Source organism: Tachyglossus aculeatus, chromosome 19, assembly GCF_015852505.1.
Source record: "Tachyglossus aculeatus isolate mTacAcu1 chromosome 19, mTacAcu1.pri, whole genome shotgun sequence".
Taxonomy (NCBI): domain Eukaryota; kingdom Metazoa; phylum Chordata; class Mammalia; order Monotremata; family Tachyglossidae; genus Tachyglossus; species Tachyglossus aculeatus.
Window position 1 is genome coordinate 10,811,410 of NC_052084.1, and position 24,116 is coordinate 10,835,525.

At 39.8% G+C, this 24,116-nt stretch overlaps 1 protein-coding gene across 6 annotated transcripts in view; it reads left to right on the forward strand.

The window, feature by feature from the left end:
* Positions 1-24,116, forward strand: part of ESRRG (estrogen related receptor gamma) — a 449,507-nt gene that overhangs the window by 386,382 nt on the left and 39,009 nt on the right. For 5 of the 6 annotated variants that reach the window (XM_038760932.1, XM_038760933.1, XM_038760936.1 and 2 more), the window contains one exon: positions 3,683-3,865. In XM_038760932.1, the coding sequence (XP_038616860.1) occupies positions 3,683-3,865 (183 nt within the window). The remainder of the gene's footprint in view (positions 1-3,682; positions 3,866-24,116) is intronic. The other variant, XM_038760931.1, reaches the window with a different exon arrangement.

The following is a 24,116-nucleotide window of genomic DNA, read 5'->3' on the forward strand; positions in this document are numbered from 1 at the left end:
AAGAGGGAGAACAGGCATTGAATACCCATTTTACAGTGGAGGAAGCTGAGGCACAGAGAAGTTAAATGACATGCCCAAGGTCACACAGCAGAGCTGGGATGGGAACCCAGGTCCTCCGACTCCCAGGCTCTTGATCTTTCCACTACGCCATGCTGTTTCCTCTGATAAGGACTAGGTAGATAGAAGTTAATCAGACACAGTCCCTGTCCCACATGGGGATCACAGGCTAAGTATTTTCCACTAGATTGCAAACTCTTCAGGGACTGTGCCTACCAACTCTTTCGTATTTTACTGCCCTAAGTGGTTAATATATTGTGCTGCAAACAGTAAGTGCTCAGTAAATATCATTGACTGATTATCATAGTCCAAAGACCATGTATGTTCTGAGAGAATCTTTGCCCTTGAGATAATAGAAATGGAATTTGGGGTTATTTCTTCACAAAATTATGTAGCTAGGCAAAAATGAGCAGTGAAACAGAGAAGCAGCGTGGCTCAGTGGATAGAGCCTGGGCTTTGGAGTCAGAGGTCATGGGTTCATATCCCTGCTCCGCCAATTGTCAGCTGTGTGACTTTGGGCAAGTCACAGCACTTCTCTGGGCCTCAGTTCCCTCATCTGGAAAATGGGGATGAAGACTGTGAGCCCCCCGTGGGACAACCTGATCACCTTGTAACCTCTCCAGCGCTTAGAACAGTGCTTTGCACATAGTAAGTGCTTAATAAATGCCATTATTATTATTATTATTATTATTATTATTATTATTATTATTAAATGGCCTTCTACTACAGATTCATTCTCCAGGAGGGGTCACTGTAGTGCACAGTACATAAGCATGTGGAATCCGCAGATGAAATAAATAGACTGTGGTTGGTAAGTGAGAGGGCATTTTAGCTATGTCATAGGAAAAACAAACCAGTTTTCCATAAAATTACAGCTTAAGTGAACATATGGCATAGTTTCCTTTTGCCTTTCCAAAAAACATTATGCTGATTATACCTTCAATCGTCCAGTCTGGCATCTTCATCTCAGCCTGCATAAGCTGTGCTGCCATTCTGTAAATACAATCTAAGGCTGTGTTAAGCAGATTTTGCGCATTATAATAAAAAACTTTCTGATAATAAATGTAATCAATGTTAATGCTTAATTTGATTATAGCTTTGGTTTTCCTGGGATTCAACAAGGCACATGTTGCCCATTTTTCATGTGGTTCATATTGTAGCTCAGCTAACCCCTCAGTCGCCTTCCACTATTAAAAGGAAAATGATCCCAAACTGTACATTAGAGCTCTGCAACATGGAAAAATCTAATGTTTTCCTTAGAAACTCGAGATTATTGGGACATTGTATGTTAGAATTCCTTTAAGGAGATAACCACACCAATTTTACAGTTTGCTCCATTTGTCATATAAACTGGCCTCTTTATAAATCGTAACTCATTATCTAAAGGCCCCTATGTTAATTTTTGTTAGTTCATCCAATTAGTGAGTTTTTGTAATAAAGATTTATGAAACTTAATTTTTGAATCCTGTCAGATAAACGTCAGGATACAGTGAGTCGGCTTTGTTGAGGGAATAGCCCAGGAGGTTTTCTGGGCCTGACTGATAGTTTGTGTGCTACAAAAGCACAGGAATGAAAATTGGGTTCTATTGATTCTAATTAGGGAAACATTAAATAAGATTTACCTAGAAACAGTGCTCATGGCAATTCAGTTTCCTGAGTGATGTAGCTTTCTGAATTCATTCAACATTTTTCTATTCCTTCTCTTGGAGTACTATTTTATACTGGTAGCATTTTTCCCCATAATGAAATAACGAGGATTAGGTGGTCTTTTTCACTCAGACTGCCTTACCCCTTTTACATTTTTCTTTTAACTAGTAGAATCTAGGGGCTTATCTACAGGTTTTGCAGCATTGCCCCAGAGGTAGCTGCTGAAAATTTTCCAAGCATTTATGAAAGCACACATTATTCCTACATCCTCTGCAGAAAGTAAACATCTTTTTAAAACTCCTATTCAGGAGTTTATCAAAAATTTAAGTAGTAATTTGCCCTCAATCTACCCAAACCTGGGGCACCAATGTTGGGCTCATTCATGTGCTCTGGGAGTGCCATCAGTTAGGAAATAGTCTACATGGTTCTGGGAAGACTTCCTTTAACTAGAAAAACTTCCCGGCCTCTTGTGCAGAGCATAGGCCTGGGAGACAGGAAACTGATCCCAGTTCTGCCATTTCGCTGCTGTGTGACTTTGGGCAAGTTGCTTAACCTCTCGGTGCTTCAGTTTTCTCACCTGTCAAAAGGGAGTAAATATCTGTTCTCCCTCCCCCTTAAGATTCTGAGCCTCATATGGGACAGGGGCTCTGTACATTTCATTCATTCACTCGTATTTATTGAGCACTTACTGTTTGCAAAATACTGTACTAAGCAGTTGGGAGAGTACAATGTAAAAATAAAGACACTTTCCCTGCCCACGACAAACTCACAGTCTAGAGGAGACATACATTAATATAAATAAATAAAATATCTTTAGCACATAGTAAGCACTTTATAAATACCACCGTTATAATTATTATCATTATTATTAGAGAGGTTGAGATGAGGGGACTTACTTTTTGAGGCTGAAAATTCAAAGCCCTTTTTCCTTTGGGCAATTCAAACTACCTTAGAACAAAGAAACTTTTTAAAAAAATTTAATTTCTAAAAATGATACTGTCCGGTTGCTAGCTGAATACAGTGAAAATTACATTTTGTCTTGACTACAAAGGTCACGTTCTTATTCCTAGTAAAGGGGGATGATAGGAAGTAGAATATTCAAATAATCTGGCCTGATCCTGACCTTTTCATATCTTCTCCCTTCGAAGTCAATAGAAAATCTGCAATTGGAGGAGATACACAACCACTTTGGAGGGGTTGAAAATTGTGCCAAGTACAAATTATTCAGTTAGCAAAGCTTTTACAACCCTTTCCATAGACTCATATGCCCTAGAGCACTAAAACACATTTGATGTGATGCTTTCCTTTGGCCTTAGTGTTTATTTTATGAAGGAATTTAAACATATATCACAAGTTTTGAATGCACAGATTTGAAGCAAAAGGAAAATACCAAAGAATAAGCATGAAAATACCCGCAAATACTGTGCATTTAAGAAAATAGTTATTCCTTGGAATAGTCCACCTCTCCTGATGTTGAATATTTTGGAAGTCTAGTGAAAAAAAGACATTGTTTATTGCATCTCAGAGAAATGTGTTTCCATCAGTAACTACCAGGCAAAATAACTCGTTACTTCTAAAGGGAAATAAGACAATTAATGACTTTATATCCAAGATTATCATGAGTACTAGGCTGCTTTCATCATTGGCTTGCTTTTGAGAGATTTAAATGTGCAACCTTCTCTTGCGTAGCAAATATTAACCCTAAGGAAATACAAAAACCAGAAAGTGTTCCGTACTGACGAGTTTGCATTTTTCATGTTGGACCTGGAAGCCTTTTTTTTTTTCTAGAGAGAAAAAGTAATTGATTTCATTTCCACAATATTGGAGTATTTCTGCTTTTCATTGTATTGTTTCATTTCATCCGGATACATCATAAGGTGAAATATTCTTAGGGCACACACATTCACTGTTCTGCTTTTAAAAAATAATAAATTTTTGGTTTAGAAAAAATAGGATGATACTACTAGTGAATTTGTAGTGCTGTGGTCCGTTCCTGCAGATAACAAGATTGTCTCCCATTTGCTGGTGGCTGAACCGGAGAAGATCTATGCCATGCCTGACCCCACCGTCCCAGACAGTGACATCAAAGCACTTACCACACTGTGTGACCTGGCAGACAGAGAATTGGTGGTCATCATCGGATGGGCTAAGCATATTCCAGGTACATTTTAAAATATATAAATATAAATGTGGAAAACCTCAGCTCTTGGTTTATTACAGTGTTGACTATAATGTTGAATATATTTCTTGATTTTCACGTGTATGTGCAAATGTTAACAGTTTTCTTGGTACGATTTTTTGTAACTTAAACCCAAGAAGGAAATTAGCCGCTAGTCATGTTGTGCAGAACATGGTGCAATAGGTACTGTTGATTAATGGAATTAAGGGTATTTTGACAGAGCCAATAACCAGTATTCTGTTTTGGCCTTCTTAGATCACTTTAAATGCAAAAATGCCCACTGAAGTGGGATATTTGTATTTTTTATATAGTATTTGTTAAGCACTTACTCTGTGCAAGGCACTGTACTAAGGACTGGGGTAGACATAAGCTAATCAGGTTGGACACAATCCATGTCCCACATAGGGCTCAAAGTTCTAATCTCCATTTTACAGATGTGGTAACTGAGGCACAGAAAAGTTAAGTGACCTGCCCAAGATCACACAGCAGGCAAGTGGCAGACTTGGCATTAGAACCCAGGTCCTTCTGACGTCCAGGCCCATGCTCTGTCCATTAGGCCACACTGCTGCTTCATTTGCTCCAGTTTGATTCTATGCTAATTAAATCACATCCATTAACCAGTTGGATTGGGAAGAATTTAGGGCTGAATAATATCCAGTTTTTTTGTTGTGGTTTAAAACCATCTTTCTGTATTTTTTCTTTACCCTCATTGAAATTCTTTCATGCTAATCTGAATGAATTAGCCTACCAACAATCTACTTAACAAAATGCTCCCCCTCTGTGAATATCTTGGAGTTCATCCTTTTCCTTGGTAGGAACAGTCTGTTCCGAACACACATGTGCATGCATGAAAACATTCATTCATTCATTCAATTGTATTTATTGAGCGCTTACTATGTGCAGAGCACTGTACTAAGCGCTTGGGAAGTACAAGTTGGCAACATTTAGAGATGGTCCCTACCCAACAGCGGGCTCACAGTCTAGGAGGGGGAGACGGACAACAAAACAAAGCATTAACAAAATAAAATAAATTGAATAAATATGTACAAATAAAATAAATAGAGTAATAAATACATACAAACATATATACAGGTGCTGTGGGGAGGGGAAGGAGGTAAGGCAGGGGGGATGGGGAGGGGGAGTGGAAGGAGGGGGCTCAGTCTGGGAAGGCCTCCTGGAGGAGGTGAACACACACACACACACACACACACACACACACACACACACACACACACACACACACACACACACACACACACACACACACACACACACACACACACCACCCCCCCAGCCTCCCACGGCATAAACATCGAAAGAGCGGTGATTATGATTTAGTGACTAAATTCTGTAGATGTCATTTAAGCTGTGGAAAGGAAGTATAACATAGTACAAAATCAGAGTATGTTTTTCACTCTTACTTGAGACCAAAGGATTTTAGTCTTGAAATTTTCCTTATATTTGAAATATTTCACTAGTAGAGGAATCTTCCTCCAGTTTAGGAGCGACTCACTGGTTTAACCGAACAAATTTAGTTGTTTGAACTTTGTACACAAATGGTTTTTAACAACCTTTGGAAACATGAGCAATGTTTTTCTGGTACAGTTAACTTATTTCTGTCTCCTTAAACTAGTTTGTCTTTATGCTTTGAATGCTGCAGTAATTTCTTTAATCAAATTGATGGAAGTCCCTTTCCCAGCCCACACTGAAACCAATTTATTGGTCATGATACGCCAGCTATGTTGCTAACAGTCGTAACGAACTGTCAGGCAATATCGCACTGAAGCTAATTTGAAGTCATTAGGTGTGCAGCGTTCAGGCAACAATTTGTTACAGTGGTTAGGAACACAGCTGACATTTCTGAATGGCTTTGTTCAGTGCAGTTCTAGATGAGCCCAAGCAAATTGTAAACTAATTTAAACATCACTCTGTATTATACTAGCTACTTTGTCTTACACTGGTTGCTAATAAAGCACCCCAAATTAAGTCAAAACTAGTTAAATAGGTGAGCTTGAGTGTGATCTTTGTAAGATGCCTAATTCAGGCTTACCTCACCTATAGGTGAATTTCACTGTCAGTGACTTCTTCAAGCACGAAGGACATCTATACACTTTAAGAAAAGAGCTTCAGGGTTAGAATTCAGTCACACAGTCTGCACTGTTTAGATGTTTTATTTGTTACTATGTATATTTTATGGTTTTGATTTGAGAAATATTTGATGGCTTTTGGGGGTTAAATTTATGGGTTTTATATTTTTTAAATGAAGGAAGCTGTTTAGTAAACATTTATGCCACAATGAATATAATCTGGAAATACAATCCTTCCCCAACTAAGCCGTCATTTCCCCTATTCCTTCTCCCTTCTGTCTCACCCTTGCACTTGGATTTGAATCCTTTAAGCATTCTTATTCACCCCACCTCAGCCCCATAGCACTTAATTTATATATCAGAGCATGTCTATGAAGTCAGTTGTATTCTCCAAAGTGTTTAATACAGTGCTCTGCACAGAGTAAGTGCTCAACAAATCCGATTGATTGGTTGATTGGAGGGCTGTCAAGAGCTTGAAATACACATTGTCTGTATTGAAGCAAACAGTCAGAATGGAAGCACCCCTCCACTCAATTTGTGGGATTGTTAGGTGGTTTAGTGGATTATCATTTACTCTAATTGACAGTGTTAAGAAGAGATAGGCAGCCTCAAAAGATTAAAGATAAAAATCTTAAGTGCTTGCTAAGCCCCAGGTTATAAAATGCAATGGTTGGGGCTTGGCATAAGAAAGAGTAAAGTGCTGAGTGTTAGCTCCAGGAGTATTGATTGGTGGTTTGAATGAAGACGCCTTCCTGTTCATTCATTCAATCCTATTCATTGAGCGGAGCACTGTACTAAGCACTCTTCAGCCAATGACTGCTAATTTATCCAGGCCTCCTCTAGCAAACCTCTGGAAGTCACTTCCCCTCCTTGGCAGCCCAGTCAGGGGAAAAGGGAGTAAAATCAAAGTGGCAGAAAGTTGTAATTCATTTTCCTATCATAGCCTGGAAAACATTCCATAGCATCTTTTCAAGATGTCAAATAAATGCTTTCGAATGGAATGAACTGGTGTTATGGACGTGAAAACTGGTTTCTCAGTTTGAGAACCAGATCGACTCTCAAGAAGAGTTCAGTAAAATATGTGTTTCCAAAAGAAAATATCCTGTGAATGCTAGTCAGTGGCCCTTCAGTAGAGATGATGAATCTAGCTGATCGTCCTGAAATTACTGGATTGTTTTCTCTGCTTTTAGCCCCTCCAGAATGTTGAAGAGGAACAAGGTTCGTACCATCATGCCTATTCAGGCTCCCACCCTATCATATTTTAATACATTCTGTAGTTATTAGAAGGCACACATTTCTGTAGCATTGCAAATGGAAGGAGCACAGGCCTAGGAGTCAGAGGGATTGAGGTCTCTGCCCTTCTCCTGTGGAACACCTTCCCTCCTCAAATCTGCCAATCACTCTGCCCGCTTCAAAGTCCTACTGAAGGTGCACCTCGACCAAAAAGGCTTCCCAGACTAAACCCCCTTTTCCTCAGCTCACCCTCCCTTCCGCATCACTTCGACTCACTTTCTTTGCCCTGCCCCAACCCCAGAGCACTTATATGTATATGTCTATAATTCTATTTATTTATTTTTATGCTTATTTACTTGTTTTGATGTCTGTCTCCCCCCTGTAGACTGTGAACTTGTTGAGGGCAGGGATTATCTCTCTTTGCTGCTGTATTGTACTTTCCAAGCAAAAATAAGATTGAATGAATATGTCCTGAGGCAAGTCACTTTTTTCTATGCCTTAGTTTCCTCATCTGTAAAAATGGAGATTCAATATCTATTCTCCCACCTACTCAGATTTGAGCCTCATGTGAGACAGGGTCATTGTCTTATCTGATTATCTTGTATCTATTCCCAGCATTTTATCACAGTGTCTGGCACATTGTAAACGCTTAACAAATATCACTTAACATTGTTGGCACAGTCTGTGTCAGTGGGAGTGCTATTCTAAGTTTCTGAGAGAAAGTTCTGGAGTATATAGATGTAATTAAACAAAATTGCTATTAGAGTACAATTGCTAATTAGTGTGAGCTTGTGGGCAGGGATTGTCTCTACTGCTGTATTGTACTTTCTAAGCACTTAGTACAGTGCTTTGCACACAGTAGGTGCTCAAAAAATAAGATTGAATGAAAGAATGAATATGTTCTAAGGCAATGTCATAGCCATTCTGAACTTGAATTCAAATGTAAACTTTCTGAAAGTAAAAAAGTGAGAGGGAATACAAACTGAAGTTATTTACCAGCCAAAAAGAAGAGGTCTGCATTGAGGATAGCAAATCCAGACAGTGCAACCTCCCTTTTTCATTCTTCTTCTCCTTGGAGTCATAACCTAGAATGTGTCCAACTAGGATAGAAAATCGAGGCGTGCACTACTGCACATGTGCTTTTCCAAGTAAAAATTGAAGAATTCAACCATAGGAAATGTTGAAATGAAAATAATGCTGACTGGCTTTAACTGTAAATAGAATTAATGTACTCACATTAATAACTGGAAAGTGTGCTGTTATGAAACTTGACCATGTCTTATCTGAAGAAGAGAAAGATCACAGTGGCATTAGAAAGCGCTTGACTTTAGTTAAAGGAGCATAAGGGCACAAGAACAGATGATGGTGCCCTAATAGCCCTTTTTAAGAATGACAGGGCCCAGCCATTAGCATCCTTTTATATCCTTGGAAATTGCTCATGCCTTGCTTTTCTGGTTCCTATCTGCCTGACTCTTTTTTATTTCTCTTTCAATTTCATCCGCGCTCGGATAAGCGCATGCTAACACAATATGATTGAGCTGTAAAATGGAACGCTGTCGCCTCTAATCTCTTTTATGTAGATATGGAGGTACTTGCACACTCCACTTCATTCTCTCTCCATTGTTGGCCTTTTGAAAATGGGCTGCCAAGTCATGGAGGCTCAGTCAGATATTAGAGCTAGGTTTCACAGGGTGTGATAAGAAGATTATCAGCCCAGCAGTCAGATCTATTATTGTTCTTTGTGAATGATTAAAATATTCTTATGTTCAGTAACTTCATTCGCAAACTACTGAAGGTACTTAGATGCTGAAACTGCTGCACCTGCTGCTTGAAAAGACATAACCCATATTAGCTGACCTATTTCAATGGTTTAAATATATTTGTGGATCCTGCTGGGTTTGAATGCGTAGGTGAACACATACACGTTTTATTTGGCAGCTTGATTCTCTCAGTATCCAAAGGATAACAGGGAGGTGTGTTTATTTGGAACTTGATAAATTAAACATGTGATTTTTCCCAGTTTGTCAGGGAATTCTTTTGAAGTCTGATCGCAATTTTGGAATCATTCAGGCACCATTGCAGTAATGTAATCATCTCATTGTCATTCTGAAAACATGTGCAATGTTCTCTTAAACTAAGTGGAGGTAAGAAACATTAAGCTTTTAAAAATGTGCATATTAGGAAGATAAAGGGACTAAATGTTCTATAAAAATTTTGCATGCATGAAAAACATCAATCCAGGCCATAGAAATCAACTTTGCCCACTTGACATGAAAAATTTGGGGTTTAAAAAAAGAATGAGGCACATTGATCCAAAATCGCCGCCTTTGTAGCTTCTTTTAAGACTGCTTCCAATTGAACATGTTCAGGCAATTCCAGGCCTCAGTAGAGATCATAGGTGAGAACAAGCACTGGCTTGATATTAAAACAGGTGCCCCCGCACCAGGGCTTAAGTTCTGATGGAGCAAATCCAAGAATGTTTTGAATATTTTACTGCAAATGTTAAAGTTTTATGAAACATTATTGCTTCAGCATACTCTTTGGAGAAGGTGATATTTAAGGCTTCCTTTCCAAAGCGGATCTCCTGGGTACAGTTTAGCATTCTTAAACTGAACAAGAACATGATTTGCTGCAGAGTTGTCATTTTTAAAATACCCTTTACTCCCCGTGTATATTATTGGCTCCACTTTGAGTGTTAAGGATATGTGGAAAAGCATAAAACAGGTGGTGAAACTCATCTTTGAAGATTGTTTTTTCCATGGGTATCTTCCTCAGTGTAAGTTTGTGTTCATGTCACAATTCATGGCCTCATCAAGTCAGTCCAGAGTATAGATTGAGTGCTTATTGTGCTGAGCACTAGGCTAGATGATATATATATATATATATATATATATATATATATATATATATAGGGAAAATGCATATAGACCTGTACCTATTTCAAAGGCTTCTATGATCAGGCTTGAAGCATCCCTTTGTATGTAATGTCCAAAGTGTGATGATTTCCATTCAACTGGGAATTTCCACATTAGTTGTGATTTCCACTTTCTATGGTACCTTTCTTCTTCTGTTGTGAAGAGACATGAAGAGTCATTCTACCTTAATTCTCATATCAACTTTATTTTTTGTTTTAAAGGCTTCTAATCTTTTGCCTCACTTTGGCCCAGTGTGGCTGAGGAAAGTCAGGTGGCAGATTTTCTGGTGCCATCAAAAACAGTTTGCCTTAATATTGTTTCATTATTTGAAGCAGAGCCATTACCGTATGTAATTGTATGTATACCGTATGTGTGTTACAGGAACTGAACTCAGAGCTTAGTACAGTGCTTGGCATTGAGCAGGCACTTAAAAACTACAGTTAGATGGACAAAGGGTAAGATAATGGGATAGTGAAGGGTTCACGCACATGAACCATGAGCCCCTCCTCCCAACACATGCATTTTCCAAACTCCCTTTCCACAAACTGTTTCTTTCCCTGCTTGCTCCCGACACATCATCCGACCACATATACTCACTCATCCATGTACTTTTCTAGACTCACATACGCACATTTGCACGCCTATACTCAACCCCACCACACAACACTCAGTCTTGCAAAATGAAACTTTTAAATGAGTAGAACAATAGCCCCATGAAAAGAGCTGTATTCCACGAAGAGGACTGAGTCAAATGACTTGGATCCTATTCGGAAATTAGCCAGAGGGCCTAAAATCAGTGGCATTTCACCAGTTCTTGGGCGAGTGCATTTTTATACTTTGGATGGGGTTTTGTTTTCTTATATCAAGAGTGTGCAAAGAGAAGGGACCAGAAAATGTGTGCTAGCTCCTCTTGTAAGAGGAAATTTCCTTTGCATAGGAAAAAATGAAAGCCCAAAATATATTGTGCGAGTCATTTTCTTTGGCTCCATTTCAATTTCCATATCTCAAAACAGAGCTAATACTTACCTTTTCTACTTTCCAAACAGGGTTATGTGTTAAGGATACAAAGGAAGTTTAGGTTTTCAGAGGAAAGAGTTTTGTGAAAATAGTTGTGGTGGTTCTCCTGAATTTAAATCCATACCTAAAATTGTTTTTTCTGCCTTTGAAAGAAAAGACTTATGGGGCAAAAATGTCCATGTTGTAAAGCCTACATAGGGTGCACAGTGAGCTCTCTGCCCTGCTGCTCCTAATTGAGACCTTCCACTCACCCATAATCCTTCCTCTTGTGGCTTGGTTGCACTTTTCTCCCTCTGCATCCTGCTTTATCTGCTTCAACCAATCTCCAAATGAATACATGTCTATCATGGTCTTGGCTTTGACACTCTGGATATATTGATTAATAGTTGCCCTAAGCTCCTTTTAGCAAATCAAATTTTCACTTTTAGCAAGGATTTCGCCTCTGATTTATTCAGCAAAGTGAAATGCACTAAATTGACTTTGACATTCAGGGAAAATGGCTGAAAAACAAAGAAGGGAGGAAAAAAGATAGATACTGTGTGGCAGCTGGGACTTCAAACATAGGAGAGACAGTTTTCTAGGGATTGTAGGGTAATTTAAAAGTGTGTATCCAACCACTCGGAGAGATGGGGGGACAGACGTGTTCTCTCCAAAAATGTGTTTACTTGGAAGATGTTTTAATGGAATTAAGTAGGTGATTCTCACTACTGAACACAAAACTGTTCTGTTTACTAACAATTCATTCTGCCAGGAAATATATTTCTAATAGAGTTTTATAGGTATTAAAAACTGTTTCAAAAACTGCAGCATCCTGATAATTTCAAAATGACACTCAAATGAGCTAACTTGAACAAAAGTGGTAGCGACTGAGGCAGAAATTTATAACATGCTTCTTCAAACCCAATGTAGAAATAACGAAATCTTCCTGTATGTTTTTAGGAATGCTAGACTTGCCTGAATTGCCCTATCTGACTGACAGACTAAGACTGTATACTTATTAGGCAAAGGTCCAGTGAACAATTAGGATTAAAGCTCGCTAGTATGTTTTTCAAGTATATAAAGGAATGATGTTGAAAAGGAGGGTGGAGAAGCAGTACTAGGCTTTGCCAAAGTAGGGGAATTTGGTCTGGATATCAGGCAACATTTCCTGACAACGTGATAAACTGCGCTGTTGTCATGAAGTAGACGGAAAGAAGGGAGGGGAGAGTAGAATCTGCATTTCTTTGGACATTTTAGCATTACAAACTTTGCCAAAGGGGAAAATTCTTCACAAGCAATAGCGTGTTGGTTAAGAGATCCTTTTCATCCCTAATTTTCATGATTGAACTTTTGGTGTTTGAACTACGTGAGGATCTTGGCTGATTTGGGTTTGGGTTGATTGATGCCCAGTCATTGAGCTTAGGGGTGGTGTTAGGTTCGGGGTTTCTGTTAAAGTGAGTCTCTCTTCAGGTCCAAACACATAAATAGCAAGGAGAACCATCTATCTACACATGATAGCGTGGGGAAGAGACATTGCTGCTTCTGCATTTTGGGCAGAGTGAATTTTTCAACCTGGGAAAGAGTTGGGGAGGTGATTGAAAGTAGGCAGCACCAACCCAAGAAGAACTGCTGCTTCTGCTGTGCAGGCTAGTGGAAAAAACACAGGCCTGGAAGTCTGGAGTCCTGGGTTCTAATTTGAGCTGTGCCACATGCTTGCTGTGTGACCTTGGGCAAGTCACTTAACTTCTGTTCTTCAGTTTCCTCATCTGTAAAATGGGGTTTAATGCCTGTTCTTGATTCACCTGGGTAACCTTCTCTGTGCCTCATGAGCCCACTGTTGGGTAGGGACTGTCTCTATATGTTGCCAACTTGTACTTCCCAAGCGCTTAGTACAGTGCTCTGCACACAGTAAGTGCTCAATAAATATGATTGATTGATTGATCTGTAAAATGGGGATTGAGACTGGGACTCCCATATGGGATGGGGATGGTGTCCAACTCTACTTGTATCCACCCTAGCACTTAATACAGTGCCTGGCAAATAGCTCTTAACACCATCATTTTTATTACTATTATTTACCATTTGCCTGCTGTGTGACTTTGGGAAAATCACTTAACTTCTCTGTTCCTCAGTTTCCTCATCTGTAAAATGGGGACTTAATACCGTCCTTCCCTCCCCTTTAGACAGTGAGCCCTGTTTGGGACTTACTCCCCACACATTCCCTGGATAATAATGATTATGGTATTTGTTAAGCGCTTACTATGTGCCAGGCACTGTAATAAGATTGAGCTTTGTGCTGAACACACACAGCCTGCAAGTGGTCCATGGTAAATCTTCCACTTACCTCCCCCAGCTCTGTGGCTCAGTATGTAAGAAGTAAAGCCAGTTATTTTAATCCAAATAGTGATAGTCAAATTTCTGTAAAATTCCTGAAAGGATTCTGGAAGTCATGCCAAAATGTCACCCACCAAATCTCTGTAATGTCTTTTCAGTTAGACTTTCACATTTAAGTATTGCCAACACATCATTCTGAAATCTGAAGTGCTATCTTTGTGCTCTGACGTGACATATCACTAAGGAGGTGAATGTCTAGTAGTTTACATTTTTCATATTCAATATAAAAGAAGCCTCATTAACAGAAGGATGAGCCTAAATGTATTCCATCTGGCTCTCTTCTTTGAACGTTTTATTACCCCCTTCCTTTTTTCTTCATTTTCAACAAATCTAATATGAAAGCTTGCAGCACTAACTGACCTCCACATTGACCTGAGACTCCAGCAGCAACAGCAGTTTGCAAATCGGAGAGCATCTGAAAGGCTACACCAGCGACACCAGGGCATATCAGGCATTGAGAGGCATGGTATTTCCCTTAAAAATATTCATTTTTGCTGCTAATTCAGGCTGTCCTAACCATTTTTGTAACTGTAAATTAGGAAAATCCAGGAAATCCTGCCAAAAGACCATTCTAATTGTTGAAATCTGAATTATCTTATTCTTGGGCTGCATTTCCCAAACAATACAGTACAGAATTACAGTACAGTCTCTAAATTCCTGGTGGGCAGGGTAGGTGTCCCGATTCTGTTGTATTATACTCTCCCAAGCACTTAGTACAGTGCTCTGCACACAGCAAGCACTTAAGAAATACTGTTGATTGATTGTTACATTTCTGGCATCTCAAAATTTGTCCTTTTTTAATTAAAAAAAAAACATGAAACTTTTCTACTTAAGTTTTTACTTAAAAGAGTACCAGGTTGGGAGAGACCCAGGTTCTAATTCTTGCTTGGTTACTTGGCTGTTTTGTCACATTGGGAAAGCTACTTAATTTTTCTATGTCTCAGTTTTCTCATCTGTAAAACGGAAACAAAGTAACCGTTTTCCTCCCCTCATAGACTATGAGCCCTGTGTGGGACAGTGACTCTTGGATCTGATTATTTGTATCAATTCCAGTGCATAGCCCAATGCTTGACCCATAGTATAAATGCGTAATACCATTATTATAAAAAAATAATAACATTTAAATTATTTTGTAAAATATTGGGTTTTCCCCCCCAGTTATTTAGCCAGAATGAGGAAGGGTATACAGTGTATCTGAAACTTTAAAGAGTTTTAAAATTTTAATTTCAGTCTTTCAGTTTTGATTTATGTCTTTTATGAGCTAAACTAGAAGTATCAGCATATTGAAACTTTGTTAAAGTGGGATTGAAATGTGGGGTAAAAAATCCTATCCTTTGGCAGTATCCTAGTATCAAACAGGTCAATGTTAAGTATGGAACTGTGTGTTGGATAAAAGTGTGGTTACCTCAAGGCCACAGACTGTGGATTCATTCCATACTGGAGGAAGGGAGGAAAGGAATAAATTGGTCAGACTAGTTGTAGAGCAGGTAGGTTTATACTGATAGGTCTAGGTCACCAGAACAAAGTGGCTTATTTTCTTGAAGTCATCTGAGCCCAGTTGTATACTGTGCTTCCAAGGGAGTCTCTAAAGGTCTGCCATTCTCTCTCTGGATGAAGTAGGCTTCACATCTGCTTAACCTACATTAGAAAAGGATGAATTACCAGGTTCTCTTAGCAACTTAGTCATATGGCCCAGCACATGAAGACTGGGGGTATAAAGAAGAAAGGCAAAAAAGAAACATCTGGGTGTTAATGGCAAGATCTTCTCATATTTATAAATCAAGTCAGCATTTTTAAGGAAAACCAAGAAGGCTATTATCCATCTGAGTGACCTGGTTCATACCAGAGAGCTATGAATGTATGTATGTGCTGCTAAATAGTTTGTCCGTCATCACAACTACCATTACAGCATCCTAACTGAAAGTGCTTGAAATTCACATTTAATTAATTAAAGCTTTCAGACTTTTCTTTAGTTTTCCTAATTCTAGTCTTTGGATTCAGTTCCCTGAAAATAAAAGTAAGGTGGCTGAATGAGCTTTATTTAGGGAGTCCAGAAAATGTCACCATCCATCACCACAATCCTTTAGAAAGCTTATGCCAAGCACGATATGATTTGCTTGGGGAAATGAGACCCAATCCTCTCACCTCAAGGATCTCAGAACCTAAGATGTAGGGGTAAGAAGGCAAAAGGAAAAATAGAGGGGAACACAAACTAACATAGAAAACTGATGTCCAGCTCACTGAAAGTGATAAATATATAAGATACATTCTTATATATAAGAATCTGTGTTCAGTTACGTGATTTGCCCAAGGTCACACAGCAGGCATGTGGTGGAGCCAGAATTAGAACTTGGGTCTCCTGACTCAGACATGTTCTTTCCACTAGGCCACACTTCTTTAATGTAGAGATAAGAAATGGGACCAAATGTGGGATGATAGCTGGTACTGATTCAGCTAACACACTTGTTGAAATACTTTTCATTTGCACTAGACAGATTTACACACAATCCCCCCCATGAAGTCATTGGCGGTTTCTAGCCAGGGATACATATCAATCAGTTGTATTTATTGATTGCTTGCTGTATGCAGAGCACTGTACTAAACGTTTTGGAGAATGCAATACCACAGAATTGGTATTTATTTTCTTTTTTGAAGTTGGTCTCAGCTCTTTGGCCACTTGGTGCAAGATGCCCTCCTAAGACCCCAGCAGTAGGAGTTACTTTAAATATGACACTTGTTTCTTGTTTCAAAAGCTTTTTTCAAAGTCCCAGAGGTTTACACAGACTATGGCAGCTGAAAACTTTCAGGCTCCCAAACCAATTCAAAAACAACCAAACAAAAAACACCTGGAATAATCTGGCCATGCAGAAATGAGTCAACTATACACTCCCCTCTGTGGCTGTTGACTGTCCAGGGCTCTAAAGTTAATTTTTCAGACCTACGGTACCCCGTCGTGTTCAGTCAGCCAAAGCCTCGTAGCACAAGCATGTCGAAGGTAGTAGTGGAAGGATTAAAGCAGTACAGTGCTCTGCACATAGTAAGCGCTCAATAAATACGATTGATTGATTGATTGATTAAAAAAACTCTGTAGAATCCCTTCTTGTTTTGCTGGTGTCAAAATTACCAAATGGCAACTTCAAATTTTTCAGTTCACGAGTCTAATATAGAAATGGCTGTGACCAATATGTTCCTCTGTAGGGACTCATGAAGGAGGGTGGGAAGCAGGGTAAATAGCATAGCCTAGTGGATAAAGCATGGCCCTGAGAGTCAGACGATTTAGGTCTAATCCTGACTCTGCCGCTTAAATCAATCAACGAATCATATTTATTGAGTGCTTACTGTATGCAGAGCACTCTACTAAGCACTTGGGAGAGTACAATATAACAGAGTTAGTAGACACAGTCCCTGCCCACGATGAGCTTACAGTCTAGTCTGCTGTGTGACCTTGGACAATTCACTTAACTTCCCTGTGCCTCAGTTACCTAATCTGTAAAATGAGAATTAAGACTGTGAGCCCCACATGACTCACAGACTGTGTCTATCCTCAACAGCTTATATCTACCGCAGTGCTTAGTACGGTGCCTGGCACATAATAAGCATTTAACAGATATCATAAAAAAATACATCCTTACTGCCTAGTGAGCATTTTCAGCGTGGCTCAGTGAAAAGAGCATGGGCTTGGGAGTCAGAGGTCATGGGTTCAAATCCCGGCTCCACCAATTGTCAGATGTGTGACTTTGGGCAAGTCACTTAACTTCTCTGGCCCTCAGTTACCTCATCTGGAAAATGGGGATTAAGACTGTGAGCCCCCCACGGGACAACCTGATCACCTTGTAACCTCCCCAGTGCTTAAAACAGTGCTTTACACATAGTAAGGACTTAATAAATGCCGTTATCTTCTAGACCGTGAGCCTGTTGTTGGGTAGGGACCGTCTCTATATGTTGCCAACTTGTACTTCCCAAGCACTTAGTACAGTGCTCTGCACACAGTAAGTGCTCAATAAATACGATTTAATGAATGTATCTCATAAATACTTGGGTACTAGCCCCTCCTGTAAATTAGTGTGTGTCTCTCCTGCTAGGTTGTAAACTATTTGAGGCAGGAATTGTGCCTACCAACTCTATTATTGTATTGTATGCTTCCAAACACTTAGTACAGTGCTTGGCACTGGTAAGCACTCAGTAAATAATATTGATTGATTTGGTTATAAAGGCAGAAACGTGTAAATGCTTATTTACCTACTACTGCTATTAACTTTCTTCAGGCAGTAGAATCATGATGGTTCCAGGCCTCCTTTAGGTATAAACCCTTGTGCCTGCAGTCAAATTTTAACAGTATTTGGGGTTCCGGCTCCAAGGTTTTCAACATTTTATGAGATTCAGGTCAGAGTGAACCTAGGCTGATCAGATTGCAACCCCAAAATCTGACCTGTGGAGCTCAGTTGCCAACCTCAATCAATCCTTGGATTTACTGAGTGCTTCCTAGGTGCAGAGCACTGTACTAATCGCTTGCGAGAGTAAAGTACAATAGAGTTGGCAGACACATTCCATGCCCACAAGGAACTTACAGTCTAGGAGGGAAGACAGACCTTAAAATACATTACATATAATAATGATGGTATTTGTTAAGCACTAACTTTGTGCTAGGCATTGTACTAAATGTTGTACAATCAGTACTGTTTATGAAACACCCGTTCAGTTCAAGGCATTATTCTAAGGTCAAGAGAGGGTAACAGGGTACCCTGTTAAAATAGGGTAAACCTATTTTCCTCTTCTTCCCTCCATAAATATGGAGGAGATGTCTTAAAGGAACAGCAAGCAGTATGACTTAGTGGATAGCGCCTGGGAGTCAGAAGGACCTGTGTTCTAATCCCAGTTCTGCCACATGTCTGGTGTGTGACCTTGGGCAAGTCACTGAACTTTTCTGTGCTTCAGTTACCTCACCTATACCGCACCTCCCTTTAAAGCCCTACTGAGAGCTCACCTCCTCCAGGAGGCCTTCCCAGACTGAGCCCCCTCCTTCCTCTCCCCCTCTCCATCCCCCCCAGCCCTACCTCCTTCCCCTCCCCACAGCACCTGTATATATGTTTGTACAGATTTATTACTCTATTTTACCTGTGCATATTTACTATTCTATTTATTTTGTTCTGTTAGTATGTTTTGTTTTGTTGTCTGTCTCCCCCTTCTAGACTGTGAGCCCATTGTTGGGTAGGGACCGTCTCTATATGTTGCCAACTTATACTTCCCAAGCACTTAGTACAGTGCTCTGCACACAGTAAGTGCTCAATAAATATGATTGAATGAATGAATAAAATGGGGATAAGAGTGTGAGCCTCATGTGACAGGGACTGGGTCTCTAACCTGATTAACTTGTATTTACCTCAGTGCTCAGTGCATGTAATAAGAGCTTGACAAATACTATTATTATCATTAGCAATAATCTGAACTGGCCTAAAGGAGATTGATTATTGAGTTGGAAGAGGTGGAATTTGAAAGGAGTTGGAGAGCGGGAATATTTGGAATTGAAGAATTAAAAGCTCAATAACCCAATGCTGCTCAGTCAGGATTGTAATAATAATAATAATAATAATGGTATTTGTACATGCTTATTATGTGCCAAGCACTGTACTAAGCACTTGGGTAGATACAGGATAATCAGGTTGGACGCAGGCCAAGTTCCTCGTGAGGCTTATGGGCTAAATAAGGAGACAAGGCATTGAATTCCCATTTTGCAGATGAGGAAACTGAGGCACAGAGAAGCTAGTTGATTTGTCCAAGGTTACACAGTCATCTAACTCTCAGGCCCGTGCTCTTTCCAGTAGGCCATGTGGCAGTGCTCTCTATCCCTTCCTTTTTTCACCATAGCCTGAATGGTCTGCCCTTCCTGAGTCCAGGTATAGTTCTACTACACTTCTATCTATATATATAAATAGTTTTCCTTCATATTCAGAGAAGACACCAATGATGGGGAAATTCCCCTGAAAATGCATCTGTGGGTGAACACCCTGATATAGAACGCACAGGCCTAGCCACATTGTGCACGTACAAATGTTGCTCCTTTTTGGGCTGTTTCATTTTCATTTTGGGTTGTTTGCAGCACCCGGGGCTGTTTTTTCTTGTCCCTCTTTGTGTCTCTTTCCTTACCAAGTTTTTATGGGAAAAGAGCCACTCCTTTCTCGATAGCAGTATGCCACACTATTTTATCATCAGTAGTAGACTCCCAGTTTTCAGCTGGGATGAAGTATTATCTGAAGTTTTATTTTAGCCGTGTCCCTGAAATGTTTCCTCTGCCCTCCTTGTTTTCCATTTTGCAATTTCAGCTCTCCGTTCAGCAGTTGTTTGGGTGTCCTACTGTCACTTAATCTCCTCAAGCGTCCCACCTGGCATAACTGTGATAAGGTTGATGTAGATTCCATACTGGGAAACTGTCCACATTCCAGAATTCTGTCGTTTGTGACTTTCTCCTGCCACTTAACTCAGTATCAGGAAGCTGTTCAAGGAATCCAGATATGGTGCCTGTGTATGGGTCCACATAGAGTCGGTTGGGTAACACTGGAGCTGTTGTAGACTTTCAGTTTGGTCTGAATCGTTATTTATTTGCAAGAGGAAAATTGTGGATAATTTATCTTGTCATGAATTGAAGCTTTCCTTGATGAGCTGGTGAAAGCTGTTCAGCAACACACAGTCACCCTGATTATTTAGCAACTGATTATCCAGGTCCTCTGATTTTCCTCCTGCTATTGGGCTATTCGCTGTTTATTAGCCCATGCACCATAGGAGAAAACAAGGGAAATTGAACTCAAAACCAGTATCTTTGTAAAAACCTTTAGTTGGAAAGGCAGTAGAAGCTATCAATCATATCAGTGCACATGTAGTTTGAGCACAATCTGTGGGTTTCATTTACCCAGACTATTTTTCCCCTATATCCTCCTTGTGTAGGCAAGAGTTAGTGCTTTGAAACTGAGTGAAACTTTTCTTATACCAATGAAATTTCCAAGATAAGTTTGGGTAGGTGGAAGAGAATTATTACAAGTCAATTAGAATTTGGCTAGCTCAGAAGCTCTCCTTATATGAATTTACATTTCTTGGCTCACAAAGCTCAAATTATGAAAATACTGGAGTTCTTTGAACATAATCAGCTGTAGAAATTCAGCTTGGCTTGTTACCAAACATTATGTAATAGCCATTGCCTTTAGCAAACGTGCATGGTAATATGTAGTACTTTTTATTGGACCTGCATAGCAATTACAGCTCATTCTTCATTCCTGTGCTCAGGAGAATGTTATTGTCAGTACACCTAGTTCTCTACAACATGGGGTTATAGGAGAACACATGTGCACATCCATTTCTTGTGACAGCCCATCGTGCTGATGGTAGGGTGTCCACTGAAAGGCAGCATGGCTGAGTGGAAAGAGCACGATTAGGAATCAAAAGACTTAGTGTCTAATCCCAGCTCTGCCACTGGTTTACTGTGAAGCCTTGGGGAAGTCACTTAACTATCCTTTGCCTCACTTTCCACCTCTGTTAAACTAAGGAATACTTCTCCTGCTGTCCTCCTCTCTTAGACTATGACCCCCATGTAGGACAGTGTACAGTAAGGGCTCAATAAATATGATTGAATGATAGTGTCCAATCTGATTGATTTGTATCCATACTAGCATTTAGCACAGTGCTTTGCACATAGGAAACTCCTAATAATCCATCACAGAGTGCTCACTCTGTGCTGAGCACTGCATAAAGGGCTTGGGAAAGTATATTAGAGTTGATAGACACATCACTGTCCACAAGGAGCCATACCTGAGGAACAATCCAGCTGAAAACTGGACTTTCCAATAGAAAACACTCGATTCAATGCTCTGCACACAGTAAATACTCCATACATACCACTGATTGATTGATTGATAAAACTGGATGAATGGTCCCTCTTGCTAGATCCAAAAAGGCTTATTCTATTGGAAAGATGTTCCAGCCAAAATGGGTAGTGAAAGCACACCACTGAGCAGGGTAGGCTGTACTGGAACCTGTTGGACTTTTAATGTAGTTCAGCAGCTGTCTCCCCCTCTCTATTGTAAGCTCCTTGAAAGAATCTTGTGAACTAATTCTCTTGTACTCTCTCTAGCCCATAAGTACAGTGCTCTGCCAAGAATAGATGTTCAACAAATAGTATTGATTGGCATAATGGACATTATAGGAAAATTCTTGGTTTTAAACTTCTGTGTTTTTTGAGAATTCTTTTAGGCTATGTGGTGTTTTTTTTCCTCAGTTATTAGCTCCATAAAATCCTAGAAATACTGGCCAAAAGGAATATTTTCTAAGCCAGCTCCACTCAAATCAGAAGACCTGGGTAGAAGCTTGCCACTTTATCTCTCCAGGCCTTAATGCAGCGGATCTTTTGCTGACAAACTAGAACAAGTCCCTTCTTAAAAATTTTCCCTGTGTACAACTCTTGTTCCACCTAGAAGTTACTAGGCATTTGAGACAGTAACGGAATTTCTTCTTTAAGAATGAATTATTTTCTGAAACACTGGTTCCTGTTTTATCTATTTCCAGGATGGGGGTAGTAGTTGACGTGGCTGTGTTTGGGAGTGTAAAGGTCAGGTTCAGGCCAGGGTTGATAACGTTGACCAGCTCACTAGTACCAGTATACTTTGGGAGGTGGATTCCCCAGGTTTCATCCACATTTGGCTTGTTATCCTCTTATCAAGTGCTCTACATCCCTTTGTTTATTTGAGGAGACAGGAAGACTGTGTAAAGGCTGCTTAGTCAGGGATATCAGCCTTGTTGGCAGGGGAGTGATTGCCAGTTGAAAAACAAGGCATTATTGCTCATTTTTTCCCTCTTATTAGTTTGATTACATTTGCAAATCAAATCAATCCATCAGACATGATCAGGCCTCGTCCGCATTTTAAGGAATAGTAATCTCCGTCTAATAAGATGCAAATGTGTCACATCGGTAAGTAACCAATAAATCATCGTCTTGTCTTTGGCAATCATTAAATATCAGAACCAACAGTCAATTTTTAGTATTTTCAATTTGCGATATGCCGCTGGAATATAAAGATAGATGGACGTAATTACACAAACCAAACACTATTTCAGTTCATTCCAGACAGCAAATTTAGTGGAAGGTATAACTGGCTTGTCATCACACTACATTATTCCAGGCGGTTCATGCAAAGTTCACAGACAAGCTTCAAGTGGACATTGCTCTTTTTTTAAAAAAAAACTTACATCAACATCTCCATGATGACAAGCAAACTCCCCTGTAAGACCTAAGAGGGGCTTATCCTTCAGTGGTGGGAAAAGAAGCCTCACATAATCTTTAACGTGGAGCAGTGGACTGGATCGTGGTCCATCCTATCCTACACTAAAAAAAAAAAGGGAGAAAAACTTTCCAGGCAATCTATCAAACACCCAATCCTTGCACTAAAATAATTTTCAAGGATTTCTTCTAAGGTGAAAAATTTTCAAAGCCTCTATTGTTTCTCATTTTCAGAGCTAGCAACATACACCTTACAGCCATTTCATTCCTAAATAAGTTCTCTTTAACAATATGATTTTTGGGTTTCAAAGACCTGTTCCACTTACTAACGTAAGTGACCGGCATTTTGGGAGCATAATCCCATGGGTGGTTTTTTTGAAGTTGTGAACTTTCGAGGCATTTTTCCTTAATTGAATTAGGGAAGGCCAGTGCCATTCCATTTCATCTGTTTAGTCTTTTTCTGAAGTGCACTATTCCTGTCTAGCCCTGCTGTCTGTCCAATGGAAAGAGTTCAAATCTGGGAATCATGAGACCTGAATTCTAGTCCAGGTTCTGTCTGTAGCTGGATGACATAGCCGAACATCTCACCTGCCCTTCACAACATGCTCCACCCCTGCCCCCCTACTCTCCAGTTGCTCTTTGTCCCAAAGTAGGAACACAGTTGCCCTCTAGACAGTAATCCCACTGTGGGCAGGGATTGTCTCTGTTTATTGCTGTATTGTTCTTTCCAAGCGCTTAGCACAGTGCTCTGAACATAGTAAGCACTCAATAAGTACGTTTGAATGAATGAATTGCCAGGGAATGAATCCTGACATGTGAAGATCAAGGGTCCTCTGGTATTCCCTACAGAAGATTCTGTCATCACTCCTCCTGTCTCTGAATAGGACATATCACATTTCATTTTCATTTTTCATACAAAGATCTGAAGAAATTATTAAAACCCAAATGTAAAAACTATTTTTTTCCACTTGTCAGGGTCTTATTTTGAATTTTTGTCTTGATCCTCAGGGTCTGTGCCCAACATGCCATCTTGTATCTCTAGGTATAGACCCCCTCAACACTGTAAGATCCTTGTGGTAAACCTGTGGCTTACCAGCTCTGTTGTATTATACGCTCCAAGTGCCTAGTACAGTGCTTTGCTCACAATAAGCACTCAATAAATGCCATTGATTGATCTCCCCCAGAGCTTAGAACAGTGTTTGGCACATAGTAAGTGCTTAACGAATACCACAATTATGTCTATCTCTCTCAATCCCCTAGGCCACATTTCAACCAAAGTATGGCTCTTATTTAGACTTGTTGGTTTCTGAAAGCTTTTCCATTGCTATTTTCTTTCTTTTTCATTC